Source organism: Seriola dumerili, unplaced genomic scaffold (genome assembly GCF_002260705.1).
Source record: "Seriola dumerili isolate Sdu_G_001 unplaced genomic scaffold, Sdu_1.0 BDQW01000478.1, whole genome shotgun sequence".
NCBI lineage: Eukaryota > Metazoa > Chordata > Actinopteri > Carangiformes > Carangidae > Seriola > Seriola dumerili.
The window spans coordinates 4,596,523-4,616,873 of NW_019174733.1; the positions used below are offsets into that span (position 1 = coordinate 4,596,523).

At 39.9% G+C, this 20,351-nt stretch overlaps 2 protein-coding genes across 3 annotated transcripts; both read right to left on the minus strand.

The window, feature by feature from the left end:
- Nucleotides 1-134: 134 nt before the first annotated feature.
- Nucleotides 135-14,690, minus strand: LOC111235280 (protein FAM13C-like). 2 transcript variants are annotated; one of them, XM_022763687.1, is made up of 15 exons: nt 14,582-14,690; nt 10,172-10,399; nt 9,906-9,978; nt 9,178-9,272; nt 8,359-8,416; nt 6,141-6,348; nt 5,045-5,294; nt 4,733-4,865; nt 4,212-4,293; nt 3,130-3,365; nt 2,805-2,888; nt 2,522-2,626; nt 1,835-2,049; nt 1,474-1,575; nt 135-1,018 (listed from the first exon to the last, which is right to left on the minus strand). In XM_022763687.1, the coding sequence occupies exons 1-15, from the start codon at nt 14,665-14,667 to the stop codon at nt 892-894; spliced, it is 2,082 nt and encodes a 693-aa protein (XP_022619408.1). In that variant the 5' UTR covers nt 14,668-14,690; the 3' UTR covers nt 135-891. The 2 variants fall into 2 exon arrangements, with proteins under 2 accessions (XP_022619408.1, XP_022619409.1); XM_022763688.1 differs by lacking the exon at nt 14,582-14,690 and adding an exon at nt 11,700-11,836.
- Nucleotides 14,691-15,164: 474 nt separating this feature from the next.
- LOC111235172 (protein FAM13A-like) lies at nt 15,165-20,214 on the minus strand. The gene is made up of 5 exons (XM_022763507.1): nt 20,038-20,214; nt 19,245-19,446; nt 18,911-19,132; nt 17,867-18,047; nt 15,165-15,354 (listed from the first exon to the last, which is right to left on the minus strand). The coding sequence occupies exons 1-5, from the start codon at nt 20,059-20,061 to the stop codon at nt 15,165-15,167; spliced, it is 819 nt and encodes a 272-aa protein (XP_022619228.1). The 5' UTR covers nt 20,062-20,214.
- Nucleotides 20,215-20,351: the final 137 nt, after the last annotated feature.

The window sequence follows — 20,351 nt, forward strand, 5'->3', positions numbered from 1 at the left end:
TCGCTCTTATTTCATTGTAGTCAGTGGAAAGAAAGTAGAACCATAAACTGTGTTTAGCAGAATAAATGTGAAAAAATATTTATTTTTATTGATACATTCATATATATATATATATATGTATATATATATAGAAAATTATATAGACCAGAAGTGCACAATGTCAAAAGCTCTGATCATTGTCAACAACGGCATTTAGTGGGAATTAACTTAATATAGGCAAAATGGGGGGATAAAGACAAGTTCAACAGCAGATATAACTTGCACTACAATGCCAAAGTTCACCAACATTCACATATTTTCCAAGGTGAACATGTAAATTGAATGGTCACGATTCAGATCAACCATGAAATTCTTAATGCATATCATAGCACAATTCAGGATTAAAAAACTGACATGCACAAAAACTACAGGATTGTCTCACTGATTGCATATAAGCTTACACATTTTTTGCCAAGATAGCACTTTTTAAAAATGCAGTTTCCACATTAACTATGGACAAAGCTGTCCAAAAATTGTATTTTGGCAAGGAAAAAAGCAAAGTGCCATAATATGCATACAGTATTTAAATTACTAATATGTAACTAACACCAAGTTGTTACAGCTCTTCATCTTTGACACAGATTAGTGCTACATAACATACACTTGCTACATCAGGTTTATAATAAGATACGTCATATGAATGACATGGAACGTGTTTTGTGGACTAAAAAAACTCCGCAGTTGCCCAGCATTTCAGTCAGATCATCACCAACTTCCATCACTGTTTCCCCTCATGTAAAGTGCATCCACATAATGAGCATGGCATGAAAAAAGACCAGACTCATCATCCTGATTTTTTAAAGATATGATTGAGTCTTGTTAGGTTAGATAAAAGTCCCACTGTGAGTTAACTCAACTGGTCTTGGTTGAGTCCTGTTGTTTACTGAGCAGGGCCTCCAGTAGACGGACCTTCGCTTTGAGGGTCTTATACTGGCAGTACTCCTCTGCCATTGGTCCACGGTCCTCCTTCTGACAAGCCCTGTTAAAAATATACGGAGGAAAGAAGATGCAAACAAAAGGCAAAGCTTCTTTTTGTAGTTTCAAAACAACCTGCAGCAGCTTCCATAACTCGTTGATAGTCCCTATGTTGCCTTACTCAGATAGCTTTGTACAGTGTGTATTGTAATCAAACTCTTACTGTATTTACTTTGGAGGACTAACATGTACAGTACAAGGATGTGTACAGTTCAGAGCAAATGTCTTCTATCTCTTCGTCCCTTTCCTGAGCTCTCTGTGCTGTATTAACGTTACGTGAGTGTGCATTACACTGTCGTACCATTATGATGGAATTTCTTTTGTGGATGTTTTTTCTTTGTTTTTCACAAGGCATTGTTGAAAACCAAATGTTCCAAGTTTATTAAAAGACAAAATAAAATTCAAAAAGCCAAGTAGTTTGGATGTGCTGTGTATGTTATTTGTGTGTGTAACCTTTACCTGCCAGTCTGTGTGTAGAAATGGTCTTCAAACTCTCTTAGTGCTTTGTGAAGCCTTCGCTTCTCTAATCGAGCCATCCGGAGGTGATCCAGTAATTCTTGTCTGTATGAAGACAGTGTCAAACAATTTCAATTATTGTTTAAATTGTCTATTCATCTGTGAACTCAAATTAACTGTAACTGTAATAACAATTAAGTTAAAGCAAAATAAATGTGAACTTCCAGCTAATGATAAAAGATACAGTACTATAATTGATACAAAAATGATGAGATCATTTGATTCAACAGTTAATTCTGAGAGGTAAAATAAACTGGAAATCTACTGTAGACCTGTTGATGCTACATACATGCACAAACCATACCTGGAAGCTTCATGTAATGTTGCCATGGAGATGATCTGCGGCTGGAAATCCTTCACCTCCTCCAGCGGGGACACCAGAGGTGTTTCAGGCATTTCCATGGAAGACAGATGCAGCATCTCATCTGAGGACACACACCTGGGAGGTTTCATCCAAAGTGGCTGCGGCCTGGGGCTTTGCTGTTTGGGACACCCTTCATCTGAGCCCTCCTCTTCTTCCTATGCACACCCACACACACACACACAGGGATCAGTTTTCTGTCACAGTAAACACTTGACAAAAAAGATGAAGTGACCCATACAAGAGCAGAGAGCAGCATTACTTGTCAAGCCTTTATTGACCTGAATACAGCTTGTCTAGCCTTTTGTTTGATTAATTAGTACTGTGTAGTCAAAGAACAGCAAGATCTGGAAATGTTGAACAACACCAACTAATCCAGAATATTAGTTTCAGAGGTATCTGTCCTGTGATCAAATTATTGTCAAGTTTTTCGAGATAATTTGATGTAGCTCTTATATCAAGCCACTAGATGGCAGTAGAATAACACTCTTCTGCATTGGCCTCAGAAGCCACTGTCAGTTTTATCTTCATTGGTGAAATACAGAGGGTTTGTGTAGAGATCTCCTCATTTTCTACAAGACAACCCTCTATTTTTCAAAATTCAGTATTCAGTATTAGATGGTTACTCACAATGGTCGTAATGACTGTTGAAGCAGCAGAGAAAAGTAGGAGCTGCTTAAGAAGACGGTAACGATCATAGAAAGGTTTCATCAGAGTCCGCTCTTGCCTGGTACTCTGAGGACATACAGATAGAAAGAAACACAAACAGAAACCACTTTGTTACTGGTGGTAATATACAAATAGAAAGAAAGAGAAACCAATTATGTCAGGACATAGAGAAAAAAAAAAAAAAAAAAACTACTCAAGGGAGCCATAAACTAAGAAATAATAAACACAGCCAGGCTGGTCTTACCGGTCGGCCGTGCAGACTCTCAAAGTACAGCAAACACTTCTGCATGCTAGTCTTCTCCATAGTCATCTGGTAATGGGTCATCTCCTGCACATGTAGGCAAAGGGAAAATCGTTAACAGATAATCACTTACTTTCCCCCTGGGGATCAATAAAGTATTCTGATTCTGATTCTGATTCTCATCAGTCTGGCCAACAAATTTCATAAATGATTATGATGCTCTGTTTTCGTGTTTTCATGTTGCACGTATATAAGCCCAGGGAATCTGGCCACTAAACTTTTATAACAGCATTTCTGTGTGTTGTGAAGGCATTTCTACAATACCAACCTTAATATCGTCAGGCAGTCCCAGCTCACGCCGTCTTTCCTTCAGCCTGTTGGTTATAATGTTGACTGTTTCCTCCACATTTGGCTTGGTGTTGCTGTTGTTGTTAATTTGCTGCAGCTCAGTTCCTGTAAGCGCTGCCTCTCTCTGGTCTATGTTGGCCCTTCGTGTTTCAGCTGGTGGGTTAAAACGCCCCTGTCCTCTCAGCCCCCCTTCTTCTGACTGTCTCAGCTTTAGCTCTGAAGGGAGGATGGCAGTTCAGAAAAATATGACGACATGACAACATTGACCCTGTATATCTAAAATATGGACTCTTTGTAAACATGAAATGTATTTTCCATGTTTACAGGTAAAAAGTGGCTTTCATCAAGTTGATATAAGTTTCCTTGACAATGAATCATGTACATGTTGGTATTGTTGCAATCATTCAGGGACTACAACTTTATACTTCTACTCCACTACATTTCAGAGGCAAATATTGCACTTTTTACTCAACTACATGTATTTGACTGCTGTAGATCCTTTTCAGATTAAGATTTTACATTAAAAACATATGATAAGCTTATAAAATACAATACATTTCCATTCAAGAGTGAATTCTCCTTCATTTAAACCACCTGAGGGTTTTTTTATTTTCACAAAAAAGCAAAGATTATAGAATATCCGTTCATATACACCCCTAGGGCCAGACGCCTAGGTTGGGAACCACTCAGCTAAACTACCTGTTAATGAAAGAGTTCAAACTAGCTCCACCTCGACCAGCTACAACAAAGAAATGGTACTTACTCACTGATGCATCATTATAAACAATCTAATAATGTCAAGTATTATAACACATCAATCACAGGGGCCATTTTTTTGCAGAATGAGTACTTTTACTTTTGATACTTTAAGTACATGTAGCTGACAATATCTCTGTACTTTTAATTAAGAAGGATTTTAAATGCAGGTCTTTTACTTCTATGGGAATATTTTTTACATTGTTGTATTTGTACTTTTACTTGAGAAAAGATATTAATACTTCTTGCACCACTGCAATCAGTAATACATGTGTTTGACTGTGTCTCCATGGTTTTGTAACTGACCTTTAAGCTGCTTGCGACTCTTGATGAGCTCCTTCATTAGTCTGGCAACCTCTGGGTGGGCTGTCTTGTCATTATGGGCCGGCTGAAAAACATTAATAACAAAGTCTCATCATGAACAGAACAGGGACTGTCTTTTGCACTACTTGGTCCCGTATTCTGGGTCTAGCTGGCATCCAGGTTTACCAATATCCTGTGTGCTGCAGCAGCCCTATTAACCAGTTGATTGTGTAACAGTAACTGTAATTTTTCCAATACACCAGTAGAGGGAGTAATTCACTCTAGTATAATGTTTGTGGTTAGCATCAGCAGCATCAGTTTAGAACTAAAACATTAACACACCCACTCAGGCATGCACTGAAGACAATAAGAAAAATTGAACCCTTCCATTGCTCTGAGAGCTCTGGTTATTTGTTTTGGAGAAAGACAACAATAGAGTTTTACACAGTTTTTACACTCTAAGGAAATAACTTCCAGTCCAATAATGACTCAAGAGAATCCAGCTGTCTGCCTTCCTTCCACACCTTATAGTGCTTCTCCTGTTCAAAACGCTCCTCAAAATGTCTGATCCTCTTCCTTAGGGAGTGGATGTGTCTGTTGAGCATTGAGATGGACACAGAGCCCTCATCTGGCTCCGTATGGATGCCGCAGCGAGTCCTGAAGACAGAAAAGTACACATCAGTTCATATCTTGACATTCTGCACATTAATGCCTTACTATGAAATAATGACTCCAAACCAGGTCCAAAAGTGCATCAAGAACATAAAAATGTAGACCTGATCATATCTGTGAGCCACTATTTCTGAATAAAGTTAGTGAGAAAATTGTCGTCTTACATGCGTATGTGCTGTGAACAGGGTGGAGAAGGGGCTGTATCGGGGTCTAAGTTAAACCGCAGGCTGTGGCTGAGGTTGGGGCAGCGCGGGGAGGGAACCGGGCAGTCAGTCGTTGTAAAACGAGAGAGTAGCGTGCTGGTGTTAGGGCCTGTTGGGCTCGACGGGGTATCATCTCCTTTAATTTCCGTAGAAAGAGTGATAGTGGAGAGGACAGGACTGGATTCCGATGAATGAGGGGACGGCGTGTGTACTGTAAGAGAGTTAGCAAGGACAAAATATTAACTGAAATCAATAAAATTAATTTTGATTCTTTGTTAGGACAGATGGGACAGCATGAGAGATGGGAGAGAAGGGATAGAGAGGGGAGGATAGAAAGCAAGAGGGAGAATGAAAGAACGACAAATAGCTCTTTCCTAATCAAGCTACTCATATCTTTCCTGGGAATAATTTTTTTTGGTCTGTCTATTACAAATAACAGCACATTTAACAGTTATAATCCATATGGTTCTTGCAGTCTTACCCAGGACAAAGACATGAAAATAAAGGAGAGCAAGAAAAAAATCTACATTAGTGTCTTGATATCAAAAACATGATACATTATATGTACCAATTAATACCACAGGCAGCTGTACAGTGATTCAAGAGCACTGTACCTTGGTACGCTGTTACTCAACTCATCAAGAAAAGACACAACCAGCTCTGGGAAATGATGAAGCTCATAGCTCGCTGTAAAGCTTTACTGACTGTTGTTTTAATTGCACCAAAGGAATTTCAGCAGCTAGGAAGATGCTCTGAATGAAAACAGATGATGAAGTAGATACTATAAATAAAGATGCTAATACAGTATGTATGGTGTGGCTCTTGCATGGGTTTGATTTCCAATGTGATCTACTGGTCTACTGTGCTTTGAACAGCACAATAAATTTGTGACAAAAGTAGATAAATTAAATCACTGGCAATGTGCTATTTTACATCAACTATGCAACTTTTACATAAGTTTTCTCTTTGCCCCACAGTGCAACACTGGAACACTGGAAATTCAGGAACTTGAATATTATCAGTTCATTGTATCAGGATGTCATTGCCAATGTCTTACCAGGCTGTGATGAGTCGACCGTGTGATTATCCTGAGCAGGTGGTGATGGTGGCAAGTGGAGGAACAGCTTGTGGGTCAAATACAGGCTCTGCTGTTCAGTAGAAAGAGGCTGTTGCTGGGCAAGTAAGTTGTCCCCAACTTGGGGGTCTACCTGTGCTGGTGAGGGTCCCAAGTCAGCCTCCAGGGCTTGTAACTTGAAGGAGGGGCTCTGGAAACAAAAACAGAACATGGCTTCAGGCAGACAAGCGGGGACAGGAGAAGTCAGTAAGATGTGTCGTAGTTTGCTTGGAGGGAGTCTTCAGCATTTCACATGCTGATCAGGAATCTTGAAAAGTCCTGTAAAACCATTTTACTCGCTCCGATGAAAAGAAATACTCTGGGGCTGAAGCTTGGTTGGGCAGAGAGTTGCAGGATGAAGTGTAATGAGTGGATGCCTTGTCCTCCTGAGAAAGGTATGAGTCAAAAGGCAGAATACAGCTCTATAAGCAGGCTGCTTTTCAAAAATGGTCATTAAAAAAACTGTCTTTCCTCTGCTGTAGCTCTCCTCAGGTCTCTGTGCAGCTAGAAGCTAGTCAGCCAGCCAGGCATTCAACCAGCTAGATGTGACTCCCACTGACTTTTGTCAGTTAGTGAATCTGATTTCTAATGTGCATCAGCATCCAGCGTGGGATCCCTGATGAACAACGTGCTTTCCATTTAAAAGTATCGCTTTGATTTCCAGATCCACTGAACCGCGTGTTTGTGGGTGTGTGAGTGTATGAGAATATAGCAGGCCCCCCGAAGAGAATCCCTATATCCACATGATTTTCTTTCTGACTGGCATTCCCGGCACTTCAGCTGCTGAACTGCCTCCACATAGATTATTCATCATGCACGGAGGAAGGGAGTCGGCGGGAATACCGCTCATGTCGGTGCGTGTGGTGTGGGTGTGTGTGCAAGGGAGGAGAGAGGTACTGTATATGACGAGGCGTTTCCAAGGCAACGTTGTCAGACTGAGCTAAGGAGTCTATGTGATGGAGGTGCACAGAGTCACGTAGCTGTTTGGCTCAGTATGAGTGTAGGTGTGTGTAAGTGGGTGTATATGCAATGAATTCTGATGGTGCTATGCAAAGTGAAAAAAAAAAAGATTTGTAATTGAGCTGGACCAAAAACACCCTGAGCTCAGTGAGGGGGTTGGACTATCAAGCATATTGGTTTTGGGCTGTTTATTTTTGTTAATTTAGGCGCTCTGACATCACTTTCAGCATCATCATCAACAGCAGCAGCAGCAGCAGCAACAGCAGATAAAGGATCGGCTTCTCCTTTCTCACCCTCCTCGGTTGTTCATTCATAAAAAAAGAAACACTTTGTGCGTCACTGGGAGGAGGACGGATGGAAGGGACGGAAAGGAGTGAGGCCGGTATTACTGAAGCAAAACACCCACAGGCAGGCAAGCTCACACCTAGCAATACACACGCAGGTGTGCACATAAACACACAAGCGCACAAACACACAATCACTGGAGGTATCAGCGCTCCTGTTGTCATAGATACCCTCAACCTAAAAAAAGTGTGAATTTGTGTACCTAAAAACACTGAGGGGAAGGAGAACTTGCGTCACAGCTGTTGTTCCTGCCTCTGTAATCATTGTCAGGAGAACGACTATATCTTTCTCCTCCTCCTCTTCCTCCTTTTATCCCCTGAAGGAACAGACAGCATACAAACTGATGTCTCATTCCCAAAGGCCACTTAATGATACATACCAGTGTGTCACACATGCACACGCAAAAATGTAGGTTACAGTGACAGATATAGAGACATAATTCATTTATTTCCTTTAATCTTTTTCACGAGATAACTGTTTGAATGATTTCTTTAACAAAAGTCAACACCATTATATTTTCAAATTTAACTAATTTCCCCAGATTGGAAAGCAGTTACCATTGTAGTCATTGCCATCATCATCATCAGGCAGCTGCGTGTCCCTCAAGATTAAAGAGGGCGTTTTGTGTGTCTATTTTTAGCCACTGCTAAACAAAACCATCTATCATTACAGATATTGTAACCCCTTTGTACGCCTGGTGTCATTACTGAAAATCTGCTCAGCTATGCTACCAGCTCTGTCTACAAACACTCAAACCTGACTATCACAGAATGATCCTCACTGACTAGAATTTAAGTAGTTGCTCGTGAAAATTATTTGAAGATGGAAACCATAGGCTTAACAAAGGTTTATTTACCTTCCATTCAGATGCTTTGATTTTGTCTTCTGTCTTGTACTCTGTGCAGCATAGTGGACTGAAAAATAAAATTCTGTCAACAGGCAAATACAATAAAATCACATTAAATGATAGTAAAATATAGTATTTTCCTTCTGGTAAAATCACAGTCCATGTGACTCCAATACACATTGTGCTCTGTCAGTATTTATGATCAATAATGTATCAAATCTGCTCACAGGCAGGACTGCCAGTGCTCTATGTAGCTTTCGGGCCAGACAGTCATCTGGCTCTGCCATTAAGGTTATTGCTTATTCATGTCTGACACTAATGAGGCATAACTGAGATGAACTGTCCTGCGGCTCTCTGGAGGCAAACAAAAAGTCAGCGGGCCACCATGCTAGGTCAACCTAATATAGCTAGCTGGTTGGTCTGCTCCACGTGAGCCCCTGTGGCAGTCAGTGTTATTTGGACTGGAATCATATCAAAACCATGACTGTGAGCAGCACACTGCTCCGATAACCTACTTCCCAACTGACTGCAGGGCTGAGAGATGAGCTGAACTGAGAAACCAAGTACATGAGTGGAGGATGTCAAAAACAACTGTAACATCCAGAGCAATCAGATACAATTAAATCTGATACACTAACGGCTCCAAAACTACTACCACACCCCCTTTCACAGCAGCACTTCTCTTTGATTCTTGTTATTTAAATGCTATATGACAAGAACTAAGAACAAATGTTTGCTGTTATGAAAGCAGTACAAAGCAGAAACAAAGGAGAAAAACACAACTGCAGCAACATATTTGTAGTCTTAATGCGGCAGCTTTCCTCTCACCTCTCTGCGTGCTGCCTCTGCATTTGGGTTTTTCTCTGTGATTCATTCGCCATGCAGCGGTCTGAAATAGATGTCTGCCCTGCATCTGTGGAAGCCTGAAAAACAATTTAATCCATGTCATAGCACCTTATGTGCTAAAAGATTTTCCACTTTAAAAATCAGAAGTATAATTGCACACTACACACTCTAGCAAATGTATCTTTCAGCATATGTGGGAGGAAGCAGCTGTCTGTACTGTATTGTATTAACCACATTTCTATACACTGTTGCTCATAAAGCTGGAATAAAATATTTTTGACCACGTTCCATAAAATGATTGTGACAATGTGATTTACTTCATTTCACCTGGGTAATTGGGACACATAATGTAATCATTGCACCTGGTCAAAAGTGATTACTGATGCATTTAAATAGGAAGAAACAGAGGATTGTGTCTGAAAACAAAATTGTTCCAACTTTATGGGCAACAGCGCAGATGTGGAGATAATTGTGAAAGACCATATAAACAGTTGTTTCTGAATGATATTCACAGCTAGAGATGTCAGTGCCTGAGGCCCAGTTTAATGGGCTCAAGAAAGGTAGAGAAAAAAGAAATAAAAATATCACCAGAAAAGAAAAAAACAAGAATCAAAGAATATTAGAGCTAAAAAATATAAGAAAAAATCAACAATGCACACCATTAAGCAGACATCATTGATGGCTGAGGAAGGTGTCCTTCTATCCCCTACCTCGTTTACTTCTGTCTCCTCTTTCTCCATTGATATGGAGGTGAACGGTGTCATCTGTGAAAAGGTCCTGTTGCTGAAGAATAACAATGACCTTTAGAGGAGTTACACAATTACAAAATGTTGTATCAATGAAAACTTATTGTACATTTGGGTTTTGAGAAAGGCAGATGGGAAGAACTAAAGGGTCAAATGTTTTGACATAACATTTGAGGGGAAGATATCATCTGTGTGTGAGAAAAGAGAACACAAACAGGAAAGACACTCACCCATGTGTGGTATACAACAATTCCAGTGGCTTCACTTGGACCTTTTGAGACGGTCCACTCTGGTGCAGATGCTGCTCTGGCCCTGGGTCAGTGGGGCAGGACAGCAAACGGCCTGCCTTCGTACTTTCACCTTTCTCCTCCAAAACCTCCTGGTCTGAAATCAGTTTCTGAATGTCAGCACTGACGTCAGAGCTGGTTTCACAACCTTCGCACGCCAGTGTGTCAGGACTATGGAGAGACAGAGACACAGAGAGTGAGGCCTGGAGGAGAAGAGGAGAAAGGAAAATACACTTTCTAAGGGAATCCTTTATTAGTGTTTATAAGTTATTAATGACTTTCTAATAGTTAATAAATCACTCACTTCGGGTTTTTTTCTGTAGATCAGTAATAACACATAAATAAGAACTACTATTCTGTGGTTACAAATGTTGATAACATCATTAATAGGGCTCTTACAATAATTCATGACACTTGAAATAAGTTGATAAATTGTTAATAAATGGATTTTGTTCCAGATGCTCAGTGGCCTTTTATCCAGAAGACTTTTGTTGAACCGTCCATTGTAGAGGTCTTCCTGAAGAACAATAGGGCTACGTAAAAACAATGTCCAGTGTGACAAAGAAATGTCATACAGGAGGAGGATAATTACCAGGCAAACAGATTTTTCACAAACTGCCAAGCTCAAATTCGTTTTTTATTCATTGTTCATTTCTGCTTTATAAAGCATTAGTAAAAGATTTATTGACTATTAATAAAATTCACAATACAACATGTTCAAATTTATAAACCCTCCATAAAGGGTGCCTAATGAGAAAGTGTTATCAAAAAGGTGAAAACAGCCAAAAGGAAGAGAGATGAGAGAGATTACAGTGAAAATCGAATGAGGTAGTAGGCTGGACATCAAGAATCGCAAGGAACTTTTCTTATGACAAAACAATACTGATAGATAGACTTGAAGACAGTGGGGAGAGAATAATAACCCCAACTAAAGCAGCAGAATGTAAAACAAATACTTTGCTGCCTCTACAGCAGAAAACAAACATTCAGCAGGTCATGAATCAGCAGTGTTTCATCAAAAGGTGCACTACGACATGTCTCATGAAGCTCTAATGAGCTGCTCCCAGCAAAAACAAGCAACAAATAATTTGCCGCGATGTGAACCAAAAACAGCCCAGCAGTCACGTACTTGCTTAAAGTGGCGTATGACTCTAGAACTGTAACATACAGCATCAGAAACTAATGATTGTTGCTTAGGATATGAGTCAAAGAATGATCCGAGCAGACAGCAGGCAGCATTATCAACATTAATTACTTTTCTGCTTCAAGTTTCCCTTCCTCAAACATCCTTCATCTCAACAAAAGCTGGTCAAAAGTGGCAAAAACAAACTCTGATCATCAAATTCTAAGATGCACAAATTAGTCAAACCACAGATTTCTTTGTTGGTAGATACCAGCATGCTAAGAATAGTTTTATGCATTATTGACCCCTGCTGCAAAGCAACTGCCTGCCTGGCATGAGCTCACTCACTTGTGGAGAACTGTAGACCCATGGTTGTTGTCATTGATGCTGAAGCAGATGAGACAAGAAAACATCCTTTCCTGAAACGCCTAACCTCACAGCAGTCTAACATACGAATTACATGTAACAGTGAACAGCTTGCTGCTTTAGAGGGACGGAGAAAGCCAAAGACATAAAGAAAAGAGAGCACAGATGATAAGTACAAGATAGTCAACAACACAAGTGACACCCAGAGGCAGAGAGCTGACCCACCCCTTTCAATTACCCATGCCCACACACAAACACACTACTACACACAGGCACAGATATAAAGTCACATACAGCAGCACGTACTCATATTTGGGGTCAAGAATACCAGTTCTAACTCTGTAATATAGGTGGAAGTAGGCCAGAGAGGAAGAGACAAGAAAGCACACACACAAATTGGCAAATAAATACAACGGTGCATGGAGCTACATACATTCACACTCAAACACATCAGTTTAAACTCTGACTGATATGCACAATCAGAGTTACTGCTGTGAAGTTCAACACTGAATTTTAAAAAAAAAACAAACCGACATAGAGATTATTCATGTGTTATCTACCAACAAATATATTAAATATATTTCTTGACCTACAAATCAAGACTTCATTATTTTAGGAATGTGTGAAATGACTGATGTGAAAGGAACATTCATAAGTGAACCCTCTGTCTGTCTGTTGGAACTAAATCAACAATTTTGGAATATTATCTTGTGTAAATGGTAAGAGACAGAAAATGAAATCAAATCCTTTGCTGGTATAATTAGACTAGAATCAATATGGACTGTGACGTTAGTGGGAAGCATAGGGGTTCAGACATGGCCAGACGGAACAGCATGCAAACGGCAGACATTTTTAGAGAAAGCACAATACCGACAGTGACAAATCCCAGGCTACAGACATACAGAAGCAAATAACTGAAAAAGGCCCTAAAACATTTTGTAACAAAGGAACCATGAGAAATGTGGTTACTTGTTCTCGATCCTCTGCTGCTGCTCTTGTCACAGTATAAATAAATAAATAAATAAATAAACTGCACTTTTATACGCCAATATGTACTGTAGTTATTTAATCTGGACCCCTCAGTTGGAATGATGTAGCATCTTCTGCCTATTAAACAGATGAGAGTGGGAAGCTGTTAGATGAAAAATTATTGATATTTGTTTGCCCTAAGAGTGCTAAAAAACAAACACATAGAGGCGGTGAGAACACGCAAACCTGGCTTGGCACTCTTCCTTAGCAGGTGTGACAGATTTTACAGCTTAGAATCTAATATCTGTAAGTGGTGTGTCCACATTTTACACAGATGAACCTTTTCTTTCTCTCGGCTACATGGAGATATTGCCTCAGTGTCTGGTTTTAATAAACAGGGTGAGGGCAAGCTGATGGACGAAAACAGTCATCTGGCAGGTGGGTCCCTTCACCAAGTGTCGTGCATCAATGTGAGCTGTGGAAATAAATAGAGGGCTGTGTCTGCTGGTGTGCTGCTATGCAGAGACCTGGACAGCCACCAACCCTCTCCCATGTCAGCTGGGAAAGACACACACACACACACACACACACACACACACACACACACTACACATTTCATTCCACCTGTTGGACTGGTACAACTTCATCTACTGATGACTCCTCTTTAAACTGACACGTGACAGTAGGTTAATTATGGGCTGGCCAGTCTGACATCTGTCTGCCAGGCTGCTGCCTTTGAATATTTCTGTGACCTTCATATCTCATTTTACCTTCAGTCAGCAACAAAAAATCTTTTTCATCACAAAGTAAACAGAACCACAGCACTTGTCTGCTTAAAATCACAACAAGAAAATGTTTTTGTCTCCATTGGCGTCAAGTAGAACTCCCTTCAACACACAAACACAAATGAAGATACCAGACAAACACCTCTATTCACACATATGGCTGACAGCCACAAAATTAGTCAGTGAGTGCACGTGAATGCCATGTCGCATGCTGCCTGGGGGCAAAAAAAACCAGAAAGCATATAAAAGTAACGATTTAAAAATAGAAAATGGCACAGTAGCATTTACGTTGTGAGTGGGAAAATTTCCCCACAAGCATGTGGTTTTTAGTATGTTGATTCTGTCTGTAGGACCAATTTGTCATTGTTTCTACTTCTCTGGTCCTTCCAGCAACAAAAGAGTGATGCTATTTTTACTTGCCATTAGAATGAAAGGACAGTGAGCTGTACAAGCAACAGAACCTTTTCCTGTCGACTGCAGATACTGGGTGTCACAGCTTGTGTAGACATGTGTTGATCTCTAGCCAACAAAGTGTTGCTACCTGCCTTAAAGGTAACAATTTTTTTTGCAACTTGTCAGCCTTAGGCTATTAAATGAATGAATGAATAACTGACTTTTGTAACATCTCATTAAGCTTGTCTGAACCTTTGAACTTTAACTTCAGTTGTTAAAGTTTGAAGGATCACACATATGTTCTACTGATTGTTCATGTGCTTTCTAGTAAGCCTGAGGTCATGAGACAACAAAAAATACCCAAATAACTGAAATATTTCACAAGCCAGACAGAGGGGTCATGTCAAAAACAGAAGTGGTGTCCTTTGATTAGGTTTTCCCTTCCTTCTAGAAGATCATCTCATAAAATGTGTAACACTGATGAAAAGCTCTAGTTTCCAGAGAAGAAGTGGGACTGTCTGACACTGACAAAACAAAACTACAGTTTGATACAACCATCAACCTGATAACTGACTAAACAATGCTAAATATACAGTGAAATGCTACAGGAAAAAAGCACAGGTCCTAATTATTCCCTCAGGAAAAGATACAATACATAAAGGGAGAGCTATCTATCTTACGCAGTTACAGTTACTGCTGCTAAGCTAATGACAGTACCTGTTGAGTTGAGACTGCATCCATATTGTTTGGTTAACATCACTGGCCACTGAGGCTGAGGTGGCCTCTCCCTCCAACCTCTCCATGCTACTCTGTTCGGAGTGACAGCTGCTGGGTCGGATCTAGCAAGAACAACAGGAGTGAACAAAAACAGACCACAATAGAGAGACAATAAAACTTCAAAGCAATTTTGCATTATCTGCATTTACTATACACAGGGTTTCTGCTGTGTTCCCCAAATTAAAATTTGGCCTTTTACAATCTTTTTCATACTACACACAAATTTGACATCGTTTGACATCTAATTCATCAATTAGGCCTAATAATTTATAAAGAGTATGAATATATTCGCAATCCCTCCCACCTTCTTTTTCAAGGCAACTGAAAGACATCACAACCTTCAGATAACCTGTATATAATACGTGAGTTCAAAGATTGGCATATCTGTGGCCCACAGATAAAATTGTTCTATTTGTTGGTAAGTGCTGTGATTCCTTACTGCAATATTGATGTAATCAAAATGTACATATAGACAGACCATGAAATTGAATTAATGACATAACAATTTATGTTGAAGGGAATTTTAAAAAATTATATGTATATGGTTCACCTCAAAGTGTGAAAGAGCAGAGAGAGTAGGAGGAGGGGGTGAGGAGGAGGCCAGTGTGTTCTCTGCTGGGATTGGAAGGAGAACCTTCTGATGCAGGAGAAGATGGAGCAACAGGCCATTACACACAGTCTGCTCTTCTAGCATCCTGGGTCCTGCAGGAACACTGCATAAAGAAGAGATGGGACAAAAATAACACAATCTCACATGCACAATGTACCGTGTATTCAAAATCGGCCTCTGTCAAGTACTGCAACAACCATAATGGAAAATGGTTCCATCTAGTGGAAGGAGGCATATACAGCATTGAACGAAGATACTGGTCAGACTGTGTATGGTGAATTAAAATCACACTTAGGAAAATAAATCTTCCCATAACAAACAAAACTAACAGCCAAAAGTGACAAAAATAAACAGACAGGCAGTAAAAGCTTTTAAAGCTTTTTAAAGCTACATTGAAAACTTCTAAAAGAGATATGTGGAGTTTCTGGTTACAACATTCACAATACAATAGTAAGTGCCACCTCAGACCCAAATCTTACATGTTAACCTGGAAGCAGTTATTTGTCAAGTTAGTATGTGGTAGTATGTTTTGTTGTTGTTGTTGACATCACCCATTCTGGGTTTTATTTAGATCTTATCCAATGTATACATGGTAGGTAACCCTAAGCCATACACCCAGCCAAGAGAATGTGAAAAATCTGAGTATTAATAGATGTGTGTTTATGTGGCAGGCAGGTCAATTGGAATGGGCAGCCTGTCACATGGATTACATAACAGACACATACAGTGGCGGTTTAGAAATAGGCTTAGATGACAAATATGTAAGGGGGGGGGGGGGCATTGCCAAAGAACTTGTCACACATGCTGCATGGGAAGAGCATGTGCTACAATGTTTGTCAACCGTTGAAAAGGGAGTTGCTAAACATATTTTAGAGATAATGGCAGGAAACAATATATTCCAATCTAAACCAAAGCACAGTACAAAAACAGCCCTACTCAGAGTAAGAAATAACATCCTAATGAGTGCAGACACTGGTTATCTCACTATTTTAATTTTGCTGGACCTGAGTGCAGCCTTCAATAAAGTTGATCATATGATTCTGCTCTGGGTGGGAACTTGGGGTTTAGCTCTTCAACTGCTTCCATATGCTTGTCATATGGGTTCCTACAAGGCTCAGTTTTTAGCCCTATTTTGTACAGTTTGTATACTCCTCAGATCTAAGAATTACATGTTGTTAAAAGTTTCATGGTCCAAGCTTAAAGTAAAAGGGAACCATGCTTTTACTGTCTTAGCACTGTGGAACAAGTCAATGCTTCAGTTTAAAAAGCTTTTAAAAACTGTACAGACTTGTACACACTGGCATTTGGATATTTTTTAGGGTCTTTTCAAAATATTTATTGTTGTTCTCCCTGTTTTTATGTATGATGTTCTTTTAAATTTTTTGTTTTATTTCTCTTTTCTTCCTATTTTTGCACCTACAGTCTGTTGTATGGTACTATACTACTGTACTTTTGTGAAGCACTTGTAACTTTGGTTTTGAAAGGTGCTATAGAAATAAAGCTTATTATTATTATTATTATTATTATTATTATTATCATCATCATTAATATTAAATACTAGCTTTGTTCAACTGAATATTTTTTGCAGCATGTTCTCTCATTCATTCTATAATCATTTTCATTCAAACAATTATACCCTTCCTCTCTTCCGCTGTTGTTGTTGCAGGACTTCCTCCAACTCTCTGAAGTTACCACAACCCAAACCCACCCCCAACTTTTTCCAAGCCTCTGATGCCAACTCCACACCCCCTGACAAACTCTTCTTCCTCTGGCTATAATCATCTGACATTTTCCCCACATATGCAGAACAGCGTGACTAACACAACATTTCACCGACATGCCATTAACTTTCAGAAGAAAACAAGACTGACATACAGAAGATGAGACTGGGAGATCAAGGGATGGGAGAACAGTGAAAGGGTGTTGAATCAATAAAATAAGTCTTTTCCACAATGGCAGAAACTCAAACAACACAAATCTAAATGGTAGTGTGTCCCCCCTAGAGAGAATATATTTGTTTACAGTGAAAGCAGAGTTCTATAAACAGGAGATGAGAAGCAACTGACAAAATCCTGATGGCCTCTGTTATATCTGTCTGTCTTTCAGTGTGTCATGTTCTGTTATCAATCATAATCCACACCCATTTCCTTGAAGGAACAAACCCAACTCCACCCCAACTTAGTAGTGCAGCTTTGGAAAAATGGAGCTGACACATAACAACTGGGGCTTATGAATTGGGCCAGACATTTAGAAGGTTGCTCTCATAACAAACAGACAAAGTATTTTTTCTACATCTGGATCTGACAAAGACAAACTTGAAGAGAGACCATAACCATTCACTTCACCATTTGCACGCTCATGTGTTGAACTCCAGATTACTCTTGACCAAACTTTTAGAGAAATCTCTCCAGCTGTATCTCTTTTCAAAACTAAGTGTGGAAACCAAAGTTTTACAATGTATATACAGGGGAACTCTTTTTTTGACAAGTCACTAAATGTTTGTTCAAGGTTAATGTCAGAGTGTACCCAGACTGTACTTATTTGATTGGAGGAACCATTCGTCCTAGTACTGGTCTGGCGAGGATTTGAATGAGGCATTAACAACAGCAACTTACTGGAATATACAAGGCCCAAAGATGGTTGCCAGATTTTCCACAGGCATGTGATTTGACTGGCTGTGAGCGGCCACTCTGGACAAAAAGTGGATGAGGTAAGACAAAATAATGAGGTTGTCAGCAGGGAGGTGGTGAAGATTTTCTCTTAGAGACTGGTTCATCTCTGTGTCAACTGTATATCCTGAAAATAAGCAAAAACATCAAAGTAATATTTATTAACATACAGTTCAGTCACTAGAGTCTTTGGTATTTAGGAATATACAGCATATAATCTAATATATATTGCATTAGTTGGTATGTTTGATTACTGGACACATCACATTTTGACATTAAATATGGCATGAAATCTAAAAATATAATAACAACCTAATAAAAAAGGACCAAACCGCCCCATTATAAACAACTATAATACACACATAAAACATACAATTTGAGTTCCAATTAAGTAATTAACAGTAAATTAAATTATCAGTACTAGTTGCATTTTATTGAGTAAATATTTACCTGGTTACTCAAATCAAAATCATTAGATGAAGTTATATTTGAAGCCCTTGCTGTGTCTATTGTTACTGTACTACACTGAGCACAGGTGACTGAGATTTATACTCAGGAATGCACAAGACACTGTAGACCTCTCAGCTGATTCCCCTTAGCTTGGGTCAACACTATTAAAATTACCCAATGACTCCCTTGTAGCTTATACTGTAGTCTATATGAATGTGTTATTCTTTGGGACATGCTCACTTCCCTTGTCTTCTCCCACATGCAGGCTAGAATGCAAGATTATTACTGCTGAATCAGTAAGGGATTCAGCCACTTGCTAAGGGACACTTCAGTCAGGCAGATGCTTGCCAACAACAGGCCTAGACTGACAGCTTCCCTACAATGCTAATCTCCTGTCACAGCAGTTTAATGCTTGTACTATAGCTTTCAAATTGATGGAGCTCAGAATTGACATACTCAAATCTAAAGAACACCAATAACCGCATTTAATTATGCATACAATTATACTCTACTATAAAGTCCAGTATCATTTCCAAGTACCTTTCCTAGTACCCATGAGACTCAGAACCAGCTGTTTGCGCCGGGGTTCTGGAACTATGGGGGTGGGCAGCTCCCGTAGGAAGAGTTTGAGGAGCGAAGCCACAGTTGGGACATCTCCCTCAAGCTCCAGGTCCACCCTCTCTCCACTGTCCCACTGCTGTCTCAACTGCCTGGTCCGCGCAACTGAGCTACACAGACGGAACAGACCTCTGTGGTGCATTCCTATTGTTTTGCATTGGGAAAGCGAGTGAAAGAAAGAGGGAAGGAATTCAGAAGGTAGATGTGTAGGATACAAATGAATGAAAAAACAGCAGAAAGGCTGTGCCTCCATTACCATTCTTATCCAGGAACTCCACCATGTCTCTTAACACAAGGGGTATTCCACAGACCATCTGTCCTTCCTCTCTCAGTATTTCCAAGGCGACACCAAACACACACCTGGCGGCCAATTCAGGCTCTGAAACCAGGGTGGGAGCGATGAGCTCTGGGCTGACCTTCGCGCTGGGCTTCAGGATTCTCACTGAAGACGGGTCGTTCTGCATCGAAAGAGGGCATGCAGCCGATGACTCAAATACAGAAATCAAATAAGCTTATTCTAGTAACATTCCTGGATGACCAAAGGTGTTTTAAAAAATAGCGGGTGCCTGTCATGTCAAACCCTCCTTCATGTGATCTAGAGGTGCCCACTTGCTTGAGGATCTTTGACAAGGACCCCAATGATTCATGTTATGATGCGAAGACGTTAGCTGCTTCTCAAAATATACAGTCAGTCAGGACACAGTTAATGGCATATTTCTCGAGAAAGCAACATGAAATTGAATGTACATTTAACAAGTAAAGACAACAACATATAGCTAACGTTAACTAAGATATACTGTTCAACCAACTGTTCAAATACTGTTCAACCAACAGTTTCTTTTTTGTGTAGATAGATAGATAGATAGATAGATAGATAGATAGATAGATAGATAGATAGATAGATAGATAGATAGATAGATAGATACTTTATTTATCCATTGGAGCTACTTGATAAAACAGTGAGCGAGGTGCTCTGCCTCTCGCGATATTAGCAGCTAAACACAGAAGAATGTATTAAGATAGTAACGGCTACCCGAAGCTAAACTTACACAGAGCGATACTGATGCTCCCATTTTTCAGCTCACCGGACCGGGACAGCTCTCCATTTTTCACTCGTAAACGTGTTTTCCTTCCTCGACATGATGCTCCCCTCTCTGAAACTATCAGGAAGTCCGACGCAAGAGGACTAATTACTTCGATGGTCCTAACTCCCAACTTTAGGCTTGCAATAAGTGGAAATACCGTTGTCAAAATGGAGCAGCGTTAGCATACCTCTCACCCTAACGTTAGCTCCCTGAAAAATTGTTTATGTTGCTAGTCACGTGACGAATGTGTAACCATGGCGACCTGTGTGGCGTTGCCA

Bases quoted from the DNA above. Each gene is read 5' to 3' on its own strand.
- LOC111235280 (XM_022763687.1), bottom strand. From the start codon at position 14,667: ATGGAGAGGTTGGAGGGAGAGGCCACCTCAGCCTCAGTGGCCAGTGAT. The intron at 6,349-8,358 runs GTAAATAAACCT...TTTTGTTTCCAG, and splicing joins TCAAAGCATCTGAATGGAAG to AGCCCCTCCTTCAAGTTACA. The intron at 4,866-5,044 runs GTAAGACGACAA...TTCTGTCTTCAG, and splicing joins TGTTCACAGCACATACGCAT to GACTCGCTGCGGCATCCATA.
- LOC111235172 (XM_022763507.1), bottom strand. From the start codon at position 20,061: ATGGGAGCATCAGTATCGCTCTGT. The intron at 19,447-20,037 runs GTAAGTTTAGCT...CTTTCGATGCAG, and splicing joins GAGCATCAGTATCGCTCTGT to AACGACCCGTCTTCAGTGAG. The intron at 19,133-19,244 runs GTAATGGAGGCA...GCAAAACAATAG, and splicing joins GGAGTTCCTGGATAAGAATG to GAATGCACCACAGAGGTCTG.